We start from the raw sequence: 14,990 nt of genomic DNA, 5'->3' as shown, positions 1-14,990 counted from the left end.
CGGAGTGGCTTGTTAAGGGAAATAAACTGTAAATGAAATTAAAATGATACTGTTCAGCAGACTCATGCAGGAGACACAGAGGAAACATTCAACAGGATAGGAGAGGACACGCAGCGGGGAGCATGACGCATACTACAGGACCACTCACACAATAATGGAACCTCAGAGACTTGTCTCCCATGCTGAAACTCAGCCTAGTGCCATTCATTATGTAGTTTAATCCAGGCCCTGAAGCTGCCTGCACGTATTTTTTATACTAATACCAGCTTCAAGAGTGCAGAGTCGATGAGTACACGTGACAAGCAGTGTTAATGGTTTGCATATTTCTACTGATTATTCAACACACTAGGGGCTATATGCTTTATACCTTCGAGTGATAATTGCAGGACTGATTGCATAAAACTTGGTGCATGCATGTGCTCAAATAGTATTTGTATATTTTTACATGTCAAAGGCAAAAAAGCCACATTCAAATAATTAAGATCCTCTGTCCTACTATTATTCACCTAAAATAAGTCTACGCTGATACTGTACCTAATGTCCTATGCTTTTTAATATGTGAGTCTTATTACTTGGTGCATGAAAGGCTCTGTCTAAATGTAAATATTAGCTACAGTGGTGCTTGAAAGTTTGTGAACCCTTAAGAATTTTCTATATTCCTGCATAAATATGACCTAAAACATCATCAGATTTTCACACAAGTCCAAAAAGTAGATAAAGAGAACCCAGTTAAACAAATGAGACAAAAATATTATACTTGGTCATTTATTTATTGAGGAAAATTATCCAGTATTACATATCTGTGAGTGGCAAAAGTATGTGAACCTCTAGGATTAGCAGTTAATCTGAAGGTGAAATTAGAGTCAGGTGTTTTCAATCAATGGGATGACAATCAGGTGTGAGTGGGCACCCTGTTTTATTTAAAGAACAGGGATCTATCAAAGTCTGATCTTCACAACACATGTTTGTGGAAGTGCATCATGGCACGAACAAAGGAGATTTCTGAGAACCTCAGAAAAAGCATTGTTGATGCTCATCAGGCTGGAAAAGGTTACAAAACCATCTCTAAAGAGTTTGGGCTCCACCAATCCACAGTCAGACAGATTGTGTACAAATGGAGGAAATTCAAGACCATTGTTACCCTCCCCAGGAGTGGTCGACCAACAAAGATCACTCCAAGAGCAAGGCGTGTAATAGTTGGCGAGGTCACAAAGGACCCCAGGGTAACTTCTAAGCAACTGAAGGCCTCTCTCACATTGGCTAATGTTCATGAGTCCACCATCAGGAGAACACTGAACAACAATGGTGTGCATGGCAGGGTTGCAAGGAGAAAGCCACCGCTCTCCAAAAAGAACATTGCTGCTCGTCTGCAGTTTGCTAAAGATCACGTGGACAAGCCAGAAGGCTATTGCAAAAATGTTTTGTGGACGGATGAGACCAGAATAGAACTTTTTGGTTTAAATGAGAAGCGTTATATTTGGAGAAAGGAAAACACTGCATTCCAGCATAAGAACCTTATCCTATCTGTGAAACATGGTGGTGGTAGTATCACGATTTGGGCCTGTTTTGCTGCATCTGGGCCAGGACGGCTTGCCATCATTGATGGAACAATGAATTCTGAATTATACCAGCGAACTCTAAAGGAAAATGTCAGGACATCTGTCCATGAACTGAATTTCAAGAGAAGGTGGGTCATGCAGCAAGACAACGACCCTAAGCACACAAGTCGTTCTACCAAAGAATGGTTAAAGAAGAATAAAGTTAATGTTTTGGAACGGCCAAGTCAAAGTCCTGACCTTAATCCAATGGAAATGTTGTGGAAGGACCTGAAGCGAGCAGTTCATGTGAGGAATCCCACCAACATCCCAGAGTTGAAGCTGTTCTGTATGGAGGAACGGGCTAAAATTCCTCCAAGCCGGTGTGCAGGACTGATCAACAGTTACCGCAAACGTTTAGTTGCAGTTATTGCTGCACAAGGGGGTCACACCAGATACTGAAAGCAAAGGTTCACATACTTTTGCCACTCACAGACATGTAATATTGGATCATTTTCCTCAATAAATAAATGACCAAGTATAATATTTTTGTCTCGTTTGTTTAACTGGGTTCTCTTTATCTACTTTTAAGACTTGTGTGAAAATCTGTTAAATGTTTTAGGTCATATTTATGCAGAAATATAGAAAATTCTAAAGGGTTCACAAACTTTCAAGCACCACTGTACAAGAAAATATTACCGTGGGTAAATATGTTAAAAGAATTTCTAAGCCTACGTTTGGACTAAGTGACCAGTGTAAGCAGGCTTTTTATAGCACGGTTTTCAGACTGCATTGCCATAAAGAGCTGAGAGAGGATAGTACACATGCTGTAAAAGAGCAGAGCATATAAAAGCAGCAGAAGGTTTTGAGGCTGGGTCATTTCCTGTGACTTTGGTGTTCGTCCGTAGAGCTTAGCAGAAGTCCCTGGATATATAAGCCTTAAAATCCCATAACTGAATTTGACCTCAGGATGTCGATGTTCTCGGAAATGTTAGAATGGATGCAAGATTTGAGATCAAAATTGAACTGCTATTTAATGAACAGCTATATAATTGGTTGATATTAAAAAAAAAATCATGTAAATTGACCTGCCCAGAGGACAGACCATACGTCTGAATGAACCCAATCATATTCAGAGTTCCTGTGTGTCAGAAAACAGACACAGTAAGGTGCCCGTCACTGAGGTGATTGGCGCTCCTGAGTTGAGAAGAGCAGCTATTTGGGAGTTTTACTGTACCTGGCCCCCTGTATGTGCTCGAGTTCTGTAGCCAGCCTGGCACTGCGCTCCTGCTCCTCATGCAGCCGTCTGCGCAGCGTTCGCACCTCCTGCTGAGCCTCTATCTTTATGTCATTTGCCACAACCACAGCTGTCTGCAGGTCAGCCTGGAAACGCCGCCATTCCTGCGTCTCGTCCTAAAACACACACCCATACACAGCAATGCAATAAAACCTACTGGATCAAATTGGCTTCACATGCTTGTGTAATTTACAATCGTTCTGATTGATGAGTGGTGCCACTACAGTCTTACATGCAATTAATTTTCAAAATGTACTGTTTATCAGTATTGTTCATGACTATTTATCAAAAGCGACACCTGACATCAGTCTTCATCTGCAGTGGTATCTGATCCTGGTTCAGAATTCTTTTTATTTACTTTTCAAGCAATACGAGGCAAAAAAACTGAAGAGTATGAACCTCTGGGCAGGGTTGGAGAACTTCTGTTTAATTAGAGCGTTCGCTCGACTCGTGAACTAACTGATGAATTTGTTGTTCGTCCAGCCCTGTGAGTGCAGTCCTACACCAGCAGCAGTTAACTGTAGATTTAAATCTTCATAATTCTAGGTTGAATAAATCGCTTTGCTAATTAGATGGAATTAATTCAATTAATAATCTTTCTGAGAAAGCCTACCTTCATCTGCTTACTCATGGCTTTCAACTGCTTGTCCTGCTCAGCCTTATGCTCCTCCAGCCGCTTGATTTGACCTAAATCATGGAAACCGAACAGAACTGTATATAAGAATGTTGTGTTCATTTCAACAGTGCAAGCATAAAATATTGCTTTCATGTGAAATGATGCCAGAAAATGATGAGGTTGTTTTGAGATGTACTGCTCTGAGACACCATTAACGGCTGTGCTCAAGATTGCAAAATGTTGCATGATGAGTTAAAACGGATGCTATTTGTTTAAAACTCTCAACAGACAAGAAAGATAAACAGCTATATATATACTAAGAGTACAGAAAATGTGATTTCATTAAACTTGCCATGCAGAAATGTCTAATGCTGGAGTCAGGACAATAACAGTGAGAGTTTGGCCAAGTGTATCAGTCCATCCAGCAGTGTTGCAGTCGAACCACTAAACCTCGAGAACAAGTCCAGTCTCAAGTCCCCAGTGTTCAAGTCCAAATCATTTCAGAAAATTTCGAGTCGAGTCTGAGAACGAGACTTGACGGTGGCTGTTGCTGCCTTTATGTGAAAGCGTCTCTGCTACCGTGTTGGACTAACGTTACTGCTCGACTGCCCCGTTTTAGTTAATAGGCTACAGATAAAAAGCTTGTTCATCGCTCAGCAAGCCCCGCCCACTATCAACAGGGTAAATAACATGAGAGAAGGTCAACACTAGCTAGTTCATTGGTCAGCAAGCAAACCCCACCTGCTATCAACAGAGCAATGAACATAGCGTGTCGCTTCCTCCTCTGGGTCGAGTCTCGCCAAATGACGATTGAAGTTCAAGGTCGTCCCCGTCGTCTCCTTGATAGTTCTTCTACATATGGAACACGCAGCAGTGCATTTATTTATTTCCCACTGCACGAGAAGTCTGTATAAGCAAAGCGGACAATCCTAGGGGCTTCTCTCCAGGCATTTTAGCGCCGTTAAGGTTAGCTTGTTCCTGAACGTGACGTATGAACAGGTGAATGTGCATTCTCTTGCACGACATTAGAATAAAAATTCATCTCATCTCATCTCATTCTCATTATCTCTAGCCGCTTTATCCTTCTACAGGGTCGCAGGCGAGCTGGAGCCTATCCCAGCTGACTACGGGCGAAAGGCGGGGTACACCCTGGACAAGTCGCCAGGTCATCACAGGGCTGACACATAGACACAGACAACCATTCACACTCACACCTACGGTCAATTTAGAGTCACCAGTTAACCTAACCTGCATGTCTTTGGACTGTGGGGGAAACCGGAGCACCCGGAGGAAACCCACGCAGACACGGGGAGAACATGCAAACTCCACACAGAAAGGCCCTCGCCGGCCCCGGGGCTCGAACCCAGGACCTTCTTGCTGTGAGGCGACAGCACTAACCACTACACCACCGTGCCGCCCAGAATAAAAATTAATGTAGATATAAATATCTTATGCCGAATTATTATGACGTTACAAAAAAAAAAAAAAGATAAAATCTGAGTCCTCGTCGCAAATTTACGAGTCTGAACGCAGTTAATGCACGAGTCCGAGTCATCAGTGCTCAAGTCCAAGTCAAGTCACGAGTCCTTAAAAACAGGGCACGAGTCGGACTCGAGTACGACAAGCCTGCCATCCAGACTGCAGCATCCAGTGTGCGCATCTCTGATTTACCACAATACTGAGGCAATTTATTTCAGCTGTTACAGTGTGTTAAACATGACTGAGAGAAATCTATGGTAATTACAGCCTGCGAGAGAAAGAGAGCGGGAAGAACGCTCTCATACGTATTTTCAAGGTTTTACAGCAGCTAGATAAATGCAAAAGTAACACAGAGAAAAAGACAAAGAAAGAGGGGTGGTCTTCGTACTCTCGAGGTCCACGATGATTTGGTTGGTGTGCAATTGAACTGCCCGCTGCTGCTCCACCTGGTCTTCCAGCTCAAAAATCGTCTCCTTAAGGTCCTTGATCTGGTTCTCGCCATCTCTGCTCTTCTCCTCCAGAGCAAGCATGCTCGCTTTGTGATCTTGCTCCTGCGACTCCAATCTCTCCTGATGCTTCTGTTGGTCTGCCTCAGCCTGCGCACACACAAGATGATTCACCAGAATTAAGAAAATCCCTGGAGGACTAAAAGGGTTAAAGGTCTAGCTCAACAGCTGACAAAACGTTTGTCATTCAGCGTGTGCGGCAGGAGAGAAATTTTGCCTTGGTACCACTCAGGTTTTCTTCTGGCCTTCGACCTCAACCTTAAACTCTACGACAATTATTAAAAAGCTCCTCGTAGGTACTGTATACATTCACAGACATGTACTGTGGTCCTATAGCAAACCAGATACGCTCGTAGAGCTGTCGTACATCATCCTGGTAAAAAGGTTAAAAGAAAAATCAAGCCATTGTGTCATTCTGTTTGTGGCTGACCATCATGCAGTGCAGCCATAAAGAGAAGGAAGCCCACAATCTACGCTGCAAGAGCTAATTCCACTCAGAGAGTTGTTATGCTTAGTTTGCAAGTTTACTTTCAGCATTAAGTGAAACAGCTGCCATTTACATTTTGTTGGACGGCTGAAACTCCATTAGGTATAAAGTGGACGCAGACCAAATCAACAAATTACAGACTGCACAGTCAGCTTCCAAATGACTCGACATCCACTTCGCTCTCTACTCACGGCCATGGTTAACTGGTCAGTGATCTCCGTTTTACCAAAGAGAAATGAACATCAAAGTCCATGATGTTATCCCAATTAATGTGAATTGCGTTGGAATTTATTCTGCCATTAAACCTCTTGGTGAAGTTTTAGCAGTAGGTCATCCACCATTGTGTGGGATGTTTGAACTCCACAGCATGTTCTCTTCTCTATTGTTCTCCTCCTTCACTGTTTCACCCAAGAGGCGTGGCCATGTATCTCACATAGTAATACATTTTCATTAGGTCAGCACAAATGGGCATACTTGGGCAGGCAAGCTCTAGGGCGGAGCCTGTGACCACATCCAACCACACACTCTCTCTCTCTCATACACACACACACACCTAATTCCCTCGGTCATCTGGACCCATTTAGAATAAATAGTTTTTAGTTTAATAGTAGTTTAGTAAGTCGTTGATTATTGCTGTCTGTTAAAAATGGAAAAATTACAATAAGTCTGTAATTTCAATGTAATTTCAATTCAAATTCCACATTTTAATCAGGTTATAACCCATGAGGGGTGTAATGACGTGTATCGAGGTGGCTGAATACTAAACAGGCTTAGTCATGGAGAGTAATGGGTGAGGAAAGTGCACACTTACAGGTAACGAACCCTCGGTAAACCATACAGTGCATGTGTACATATTAACTCTGTCGGTGTGAATATTTTCAAATGTTCATAGTGACATGACTTTCCATCCCCTGTTGCATTTGACCAAAGCATGAAATAGGCCACTTCCTTCCCATTCATATGAAAATTAAGTTCTATACTTGTGAAAATTTTTGTCCATGTTATTATCTGAGGAACTATTGTAAAAAAAAAAAAAAAAAGGTTTAGGGAAAAAAAGGTTATACTATTTAGAAAAAGGTTATAATCTCCCATTTTCTGCCTCCTCTTCTCTTCCGTCTGCCTCCTGAAATTCCTTTTCTTACTTTTTTCCCCCACTCATTCATTTTCAGTAACTGCTATTCTGGTCAAGATGGCAGGGAGTCTAGACTCTATCCTGGGAACAATGGGCGTGAAGCAGGAATACACCCAAGACAGGATGCCAGTCCAGGGAGGACACCAGAGAACCTGTAAAAACCTATGCTACTCTCTGCATCTTCTTTACTGATAATTAATTTATTTTCAGGGGTCGACAAATAAAGTCAGGAAGTTCCAATTTTCTTGTCAAGAACCATTTTAGGTCTTTGCGTGTGGGTAGATAGAGTTAATCATATTAATACAGATGGGGAAGTACAACCCCGATTTCAAAAAGGTTGGGACAAAGTACAAATTGTAAATAACGGAATGCAATAATTTACAAATCTCAAAAACTGATATTGTATTCACAATAGAACATAGACAACATATCAAATGTCGAAAGTGAGACATTTTGAAATTTCGTGCCAAATATCGGTTCATTTGAAATTTCATGACAGCAACACATCTCAAAAAAGTTGGAACAGGGGCAATAAGAGGCTGGAAAAGTTAAAGGTACAAAAAAGGAACAGCTGGAGGACCAAATTGCAACTCATTAGGTCAATTGGCAATAGGTCATTAACATGACTGGGTATAAAAAGAGCATCTTGGAGTGGCAGCGGCTCTCAGAAGTAAAGATGGGAAGAGGATCACCAATCCCCCTGATTCTGCGCCGACAAATAGTGGAGCAATATCAGAAAGGAGTTCGACAGTGTAAAATTGCAAAGAGTTTGAACATATCATCATCTACAGTGCATAATATCATCAAAAGATTCAGAGAATCTGGAAGAATCTCTGTGCGTAAGGGTCAAGGCCGGAAAACCATACTGGGTGCCCGTGATCTTCGGGCCCTTAGATGGCACTGCATCACATACAGGCATGCTTCTGTATTGGAAATCACAAAATGGGCTCAGGAATATTTCCAGAGAACATTATCTGTGAACACAATTCACCGTGCCATCCGCCGTTGCCAGCTAAAACTCTACAGTTCAAAGAAGAAGCCGTATCTAAACACGATCCAGAAGCGCAGACGTCTTCTCTGGGCCAAGGCTCATTTAAAATGGACTGTGGCAAAGTGGAAAACTGTTCTGTGGTCAGACGAATCAAAATTTGAAGTTCTTTATGGAAATCAGGGCCGCCGTGTCATTCGGACTAAAGAGAAGAAGGACGACCCAAGTTGTTATCAGCGCTCAGTTCAGAAGCCTGCATCTCTGATGGTATGGGGTTGCATTAGTGCGTGTGGCATGGGCAGCTTACACATCTGGAAAGACACCATCAATGCTGAAAGGTATATCCGGGTTCTAGAGCAACATATGCTCCCATCCAGACGACGTCTCTTTCAGGGAAGACCTTGCATTTTCCAACATGACAATGCCAAACCACATACTGCATCAATTACAGCATCATGGCTGCGTAGAAGAAGGGTCCGGGTACTGAACTGGCCAGCCTGCAATCCAGATCTTTCACCCATAGAAAACATTTGGCGCATCATAAAACGGAAGGTACGACAAAAAAGACCTAAGACAGTTGAGCAACTAGAATCCTACATTAGACAAGAATGGGTTAACATTCCTATCCCTAAACTTGAGCAACTTGTCTCCTCAGTCCCCAGATGTTTACAGACTGTTGTAAAGAGAAAAGGGGATGTCTCACAGCGGTAAACATGGCCTTGTCCCAACTTTTTTGAGATGTGGTGTTGTCATGAAATTTAAAATCACCTAATTTTTCTCTTTAAATGATACATTTTCTCAGTTTAAACATTTGATATGTCATCTATGTTCTATTCTGAATAAAACATGGAATTTTGAAACTGCCACATCATTGCATTCCATTTTTATTTACAATTTGTACTTTGTCCCAACTTTTTTGGAATCGGGGTTGTACAAACATTTACTGACAGTCAAATTCATGTCAAGGAGGAGACAACTTTATGTTGTGATGGGTCATTCTGTCTCCTGACACAGCATGTCTGCACCATTAACAAAGCTAGTCTTTGCTTCATATTTTGGCTATGAACTGTATTGTTCTCCTCGAGCACTGCATGTAAAGATAGCAGAGTCTCACTAAAAGTAACAGTCTATATAACTGCTGGTATCCGGTTATTTAGCAGAAAAGTCTTTTAGCACAAGTTCTAAAGTTTCTTAGCACAACTCTAGATTATGGTCACAATGATCAAAAAACCCCCCAAAACCTCATCTTGATATCGGAAGGGGGCGGCACGGTGGTGTAGTGGTTAGCGCTGTCGCCTCACAGCAAGAAGATCCGGGTTCGAGCCCCGTGGCCGGCGAGGGGCTCTCTGTGTGGAGTTTGCATGTTCTCCCCGTGTCTGCGTGGGTTTCCTCCGGGTGCTCCGGTTTCCCCCACAGTCCAAAGACATGCAGGTTAGGTTAACTGGTGACTCTAAATTGACCGTAGGTGTGAATGTGAGTATGAATGGTTGTCTGTGTCTATGTGTCAGCCCTGTGATGACCTGGCGACTTGTCCAGGGTGTACCCCGCCTTTCGCCCGTAGTCAGCTGGGATAGGCTCCAGCTTGCCTGCGACCCTGTAGGACAGGATAAGCAGCTACAGATAATGGATGGATGGATATCAGAAGGGGTTTATTAGGATTGCTGAGGGACCGGAAGCCGGAATTCCTGCTGCTGTGCATGTTAAGGATCACTTCTTGATCCCTGAAATGTGGATTGAAAATCCGATTCTTTGGTGTCTTTGGATATTTGTAGTTAAGCCATAACAAACCTTGAATTGTGGGCACCTTCACAGATAACTTCAGCCACTTCTGATCATATCACAATTCAACTGTCAATGATTACGCATTTGCCGAATTAATTCACCGGGGGATTATGTCTCTTGCCCCACTTGACAATGTGTTTTGCCGACTAAGAGTGGAATCTATTCCTAAAAACTTTACTCAAATTATTAAAAGTCCATTTGAGATCACATACTACTGTTTTCATATGTATTTGACTAATAAAGCTACGAAGTCTTTAACCGAAAAAAGACCAGTTTCAATGAGAAAAATGAGAATCATGTCTCCTTAGTAACCAACAGTTGCGATATGTACAGTAAACAAACGAAAGAAACTTCCACTAAAGCATCCTAGAACGAATGGCAGGAATGACAAAACAACCAAAATTAATACAGCAACTGTTTATAATATGGCAATCGTGAAGCAAGAAGAAGATGAAGAAGAGATTACGCTAAGTTGTTTGTTCATCAAGACAAGTCTCGAAGCTGTGGCTAGTTTACAGGGACATTCACTTTGTTGCAGCATGTTTATATTTGATTTCAATCTTTCTTTTTTTGTTTAATGCTATCAACTGCTAAAAAAGAAAAAGCTATTTAACACTAAATGATCAACTCAATAAACCACAAACACTCATTTGCAGATTGTGCGAAAAAACTGCGGTGCACAGATTACAGACAATTCACACAAGTCGATCAGATCTTGCACTTTATTTGAATAATAATAAAGTCTATTGTGTTTTTGCATCGTTCTTTAAACCTGTCGTTGAAATAACAATGACAAAAAAAATTTCACTTCTCTACTCCTATTGTTTCCTTTTAATTGAGCACTTGGTGAGCAGAAATGGATGTATATACCGTACTATCATATCCACTGTAGCCAAGATCAACGCATGTGCAAGAAGCATGTGTTGCTGCGACATCAAACATCACTTTCACGTGCCAAAGTTAAGTTTTAATTACCTGTTGAGTCTATTACTTGCAATGCAACTTTTTTCTCATGAGAAATTTCACCTTCACAAACAAAAATCGTTTTTCTCAACTTATTGGCACGTACATGCAAATCTTGGAAAGTTCATTTCCTTTTCTCTATCAGCGTTCTCTTCATCTTCATTATATGATATAATTTAAGCTTAGCACTTTAAGAAAGACTAAACAAACCTGGAAGTTGACTGTAGCGGTGTACTGTGTCAGGGTACAGAACGTGCTGTGTTAAATAACTTGGAGGGAGGATTGGTGACTAACATACAGGCTACATCAAACATGGCGGTTTAAAGATGGCAGAGTGGGGAAATATAACCGCTCGTTTTCTATCGGAATCTCGGCAACTTTCATTTAAAAAAAAAAAAAATCCATCAAACATCTTTAAACACTGTCAGTAAGTATTCATAATAAAGATTAAGTGTTCTTGGATCTTGCGCTAAAGAACTTAGAGTTGTGCGAAGAGACTTTAGAACTTGTGCTAAAAGACTTTTGTCTTTTAAAAGAGTCAGTTGAGGTGGTTCGGGCACCTTGTTAGGATGCCCCCTGGACGCCTCTTAGGGGAGGTTCTGTGGGCATGCCCCACCGGGAGGAGACCCCGGGGCAGACCCAGGACACGCTGGAGAGATTACATCTCTCGGCTGGTCTGGGAACGCCACGGTATTCCCCCGGAAGAGCTGGTGGAGGTGGCCGGGGAGAGGGAAGTCTGGGCTGCTCTGCTAATGCCTCAGTCACAAACGGGCGTACGTGCTCCTACGGCCGGTCTACGTGCAAGAAACGCACAGAGGGTGCGCATGAAATGCATGGAGGGCGCGCGTGTGACGTGCTGATTTTCGACCCGTAGACTGGCCGCAGAGGTTCTTTGACATGTCAAACAAACTCTACGGGCGCTTACATTTTCTTTTTTCAGGTTGCAAGACAAACTTACGGCCAACGTGCGTCTTTCTCCACGAACAAAAAATACGCAGCGATTTGGGAAACGCCAAAAATCGCACGGCCAAAAAATCGTACGTCCGGTTGCGACCTAGGCTTTAGGCTGCTACCCCCGCGACCTGGACCTGGATAAGCGGCAGAAAATGGATGGATGGACTTTTGTGCGAAAACAACCGTAAACCCAAGCCAGCTATGTGTCCAGTTAGCTATTCAGAGTTGTGCTTTGCTAAGCTGTTTGCTAATTTGCTCATAAGGAATCGTACCCACCCAATTAACATGGCTTGGTATAAACTGTCAAAAACAGCCTTCACGTGAAGAGGAAAAATCTGTCCTCTGCCTCTCCTAACTTAACATCAGAAGCAAAAAGCTAGATCAACACGAGGACTATTAATGCACTAATGTAGAGCCAGGACTACTCAGATTAATGAAACCAGATGAACTACCCTGTTCTCTGTGTTATGGCATGAGCCAGGAAATTAGTAACATCACAGTTGGAGAAGCAAATAAAACCATCCTTCAGCCATGAGATCATAACTCCTGAATCCCCACGGCCTTACACAGTAAAATTTTTAGCCTAAATGGATTTTGGATCGCTCTTGTTATAGAATGCTGTTGGCCTCCACAGGAGAGCGAGGAATAAGCCTCGGCTCTCTGGAAGCAGTTTAGTCAGAGGACAGACTAAAGGAGGGACAGTTATTATGTGCTAAAGAGGTTCACAAAGTACAGGACTCATAACTGCCATGCATATGTATCTTTTAAGTCTTATGGATGATATGGACTTTAAACCATATAACCAGAACAATGCAACTGCCAAAGAGGTAATAACAGAGGATCTTTTTTTTGTGCATTTATGGAAGACCCTCTGTAATTTTCTTGTATTCCATGGCCAAACAGAATAATGTGAACTACACTTAAATTTCTGAACAACCTTTGCCTCATCTAATAATAGATTAGAATCATAATAGATAGAAAACAGAAATCTGACCGATCCAGAAGGAAACAAAGTGCTTTATGACCAACAAAATATCACGTCTGACCCTGTCCAAATAAACATTCATTAGGCCATAACGTATTCTTATACAGCCTCGTGTAAATTTATGTGATACAAAAGGTCAACAGTATAGGTGTTCATGCTGTAATGCTCAGATGTGTGTGTGTGTGTGTGTACAGAGTATACAGTGGTGCTTGAAAGTTTGTGAACCCTTTAGAATTTTCTATATTTCTGTATAAATATGACCTAAAACATCATCAGATTTTCACACAAGTCCTAAAAGTAGATAAAGAGAACCCAGTTAAACAAATGAGACAAAAATATTATACTTGGCCATTTATTTATTGAGGAAAATGATCCAATATTACATATCTGTGAGTGGCAAAAGTATGTGAATCTTTGCTTTCAGTATCTGGTGTGACCCCCTTGTGCAGCAATAACTGCAACTAAACGTTTCCGGTAACTGTTGATCAGTCCTGCACACCGGCTTGGAGGAATTTTAGCCCGTTCCTCCATACAGAACAGCTTCAACTCTGGGATGTTGGTGGGTTTCCTCACATGAACTGCTCGCTTCAGGTCCTTCCACAACATTTCGATTGGATTAAGGTCAGGACTTTGACTTGGCCGTTCCAAAACATTAACTTTATTCTTCTTTAACCATTCTTTGGTAGAACGACTTGTGTGCTTAGGGTCGTTGTCTTGCTGCATGACCCACCTTCTCTTGAGATTCAGTTCATGGACAGATGTCCTGACATTTTCCTTTAGAATTCGCTGATATAATTCAGAATTCATTGTTCCATCAATGATGGCAAGCCGTCCTGGCCCAGATGCAGCAAAACAGGCCCAAACCATGATACTACCACCACCATGTTTCACAGACGGGATAAGGTTCTTATGCTGGAATGCAGTGTTTTCTTTTCTCCAAACATAACGCTTCTCATTTAAACCAAAAAGTTCTATTTTGGTCTCATCTGTCCACACAACATTTTTCCAATAGCCTTCTGGCTTGTCCACGTGATCTTTAGCAAACTGCAGATGAGCAGCAATGTTCTTTTTGGAGAGCAGTGGCTTTCTCCTTGAAACCCTGCCATGCACACCATTGTTGTTCAGTGTTCTCCTGATGGTGGACTCATGAACATTAACATTAGCCAATGTGAGAGAGGCCTTCAGTTGCTTAGAAGTTACCCTGGGGTCCTTTGTCACCTCGCTGACTATTACACGCCTTGGTCTTGGAGTGATCTTTGTTGGTCGACCAATCCTGGGGAGGGTAACAATGGTCTTGAACTACCTCCATTTGTACACAATCTGTCTGACTGTGGATTGGTGGAGTCCAAACTCTTTCAAGATGGTTTTGTAACCTTTTCCAGCCTGATGAGCATCAACAATGCTTTTTCTGAGGTCCTCAGAAATCTCCTTTGTTCGTGCCATGATCCACTTCCACAAACGTGTTGTGAAGATCAGACTTTGATAGATCTCTGTTCTTTAAATAAAACAGGGTGTCCACTCACACCTGATTGTCATCCCATTGATTGAAAACCCCTGACTCTAATTTCACCTTCAAATTAACTGCTAATCCTAGAGGTTCACATACTTTTGCCACTCACAGATATGTAATATTGGATAATTTTCCTCAATAAATAAATTACCAAGTATAATATTTTTGTCTCATTTGTTTAACTGGGTTCTCTTTATTTACTTTTCGGACTTGTGTGAAAATCTGATGATGTTTTAGGTCATATTTATGCAGGAATATAGAAAATTCTAAAGGGTTCACAAACTTTCAAGCACCACTGTATGTGTACAAAAGCTAACGATTTCCATCAGACATCGGTTCATGTGGACCAACATGTTGCGTGGTGCACCAAAATGAAACCTCAAGGCTAAATTCAAGGCTGAACTCCAAAAATCACTGAGCAGAATATCAAATCCCAAGTACCAATATTTAATTTATTAGACTATTTGTTTTTGCAGCATTGTATAAACTAGAGCATGTTTGCTCTGAATTATGTTTTTTTGGGAAACTAAATCACAAAAACTACAAGGTAAAAAAAAGAACCTTGAACTCAAACTTTTTAAACATTGAGAAATCATTTGCAATGAGAAATCAGTATTTATCAACTGTTTTTTTAAAAACTATTAATTGTTCTAAATGTAACTGATGTGCTGGAGTGCCGTTATTGTGCCTATTTTGAAATACTGAACAAAGAAAAAAAAATGTTTTTGTTCCCGATTCCCATTTAAGTTAAGCAAA

At 41.6% G+C, this 14,990-nt stretch overlaps 1 protein-coding gene across 10 annotated transcripts in view; it reads right to left on the bottom strand.

Moving 5' to 3' along the window:
- The window catches only part of specc1 (sperm antigen with calponin homology and coiled-coil domains 1), a 268,966-nt gene that overhangs the window by 91,443 nt on the left and 162,533 nt on the right, over positions 1–14,990 (bottom strand). For all 10 annotated transcript variants that reach the window (XM_060912649.1, XM_060912648.1, XM_060912646.1 and 7 more), the window contains 3 exons: positions 5,316–5,523; positions 3,446–3,519; positions 2,773–2,948 (listed from right to left, as the gene is read on the bottom strand). In XM_060912649.1, coding sequence (XP_060768632.1) covers positions 2,773–2,948; positions 3,446–3,519; positions 5,316–5,523 — 458 coding nt within the window. The remainder of the gene's footprint in view (positions 1–2,772; positions 2,949–3,445; positions 3,520–5,315; positions 5,524–14,990) is intronic.

Source organism: Neoarius graeffei, chromosome 28, assembly GCF_027579695.1.
Source record: "Neoarius graeffei isolate fNeoGra1 chromosome 28, fNeoGra1.pri, whole genome shotgun sequence".
In the NCBI taxonomy this organism is placed as follows: Eukaryota; Metazoa; Chordata; class Actinopteri; order Siluriformes; family Ariidae; genus Neoarius; species Neoarius graeffei.
The sequence above is the reverse complement of the archived record's forward strand: the minus strand, read 5'-3'. Positions and strand labels throughout refer to the sequence as shown.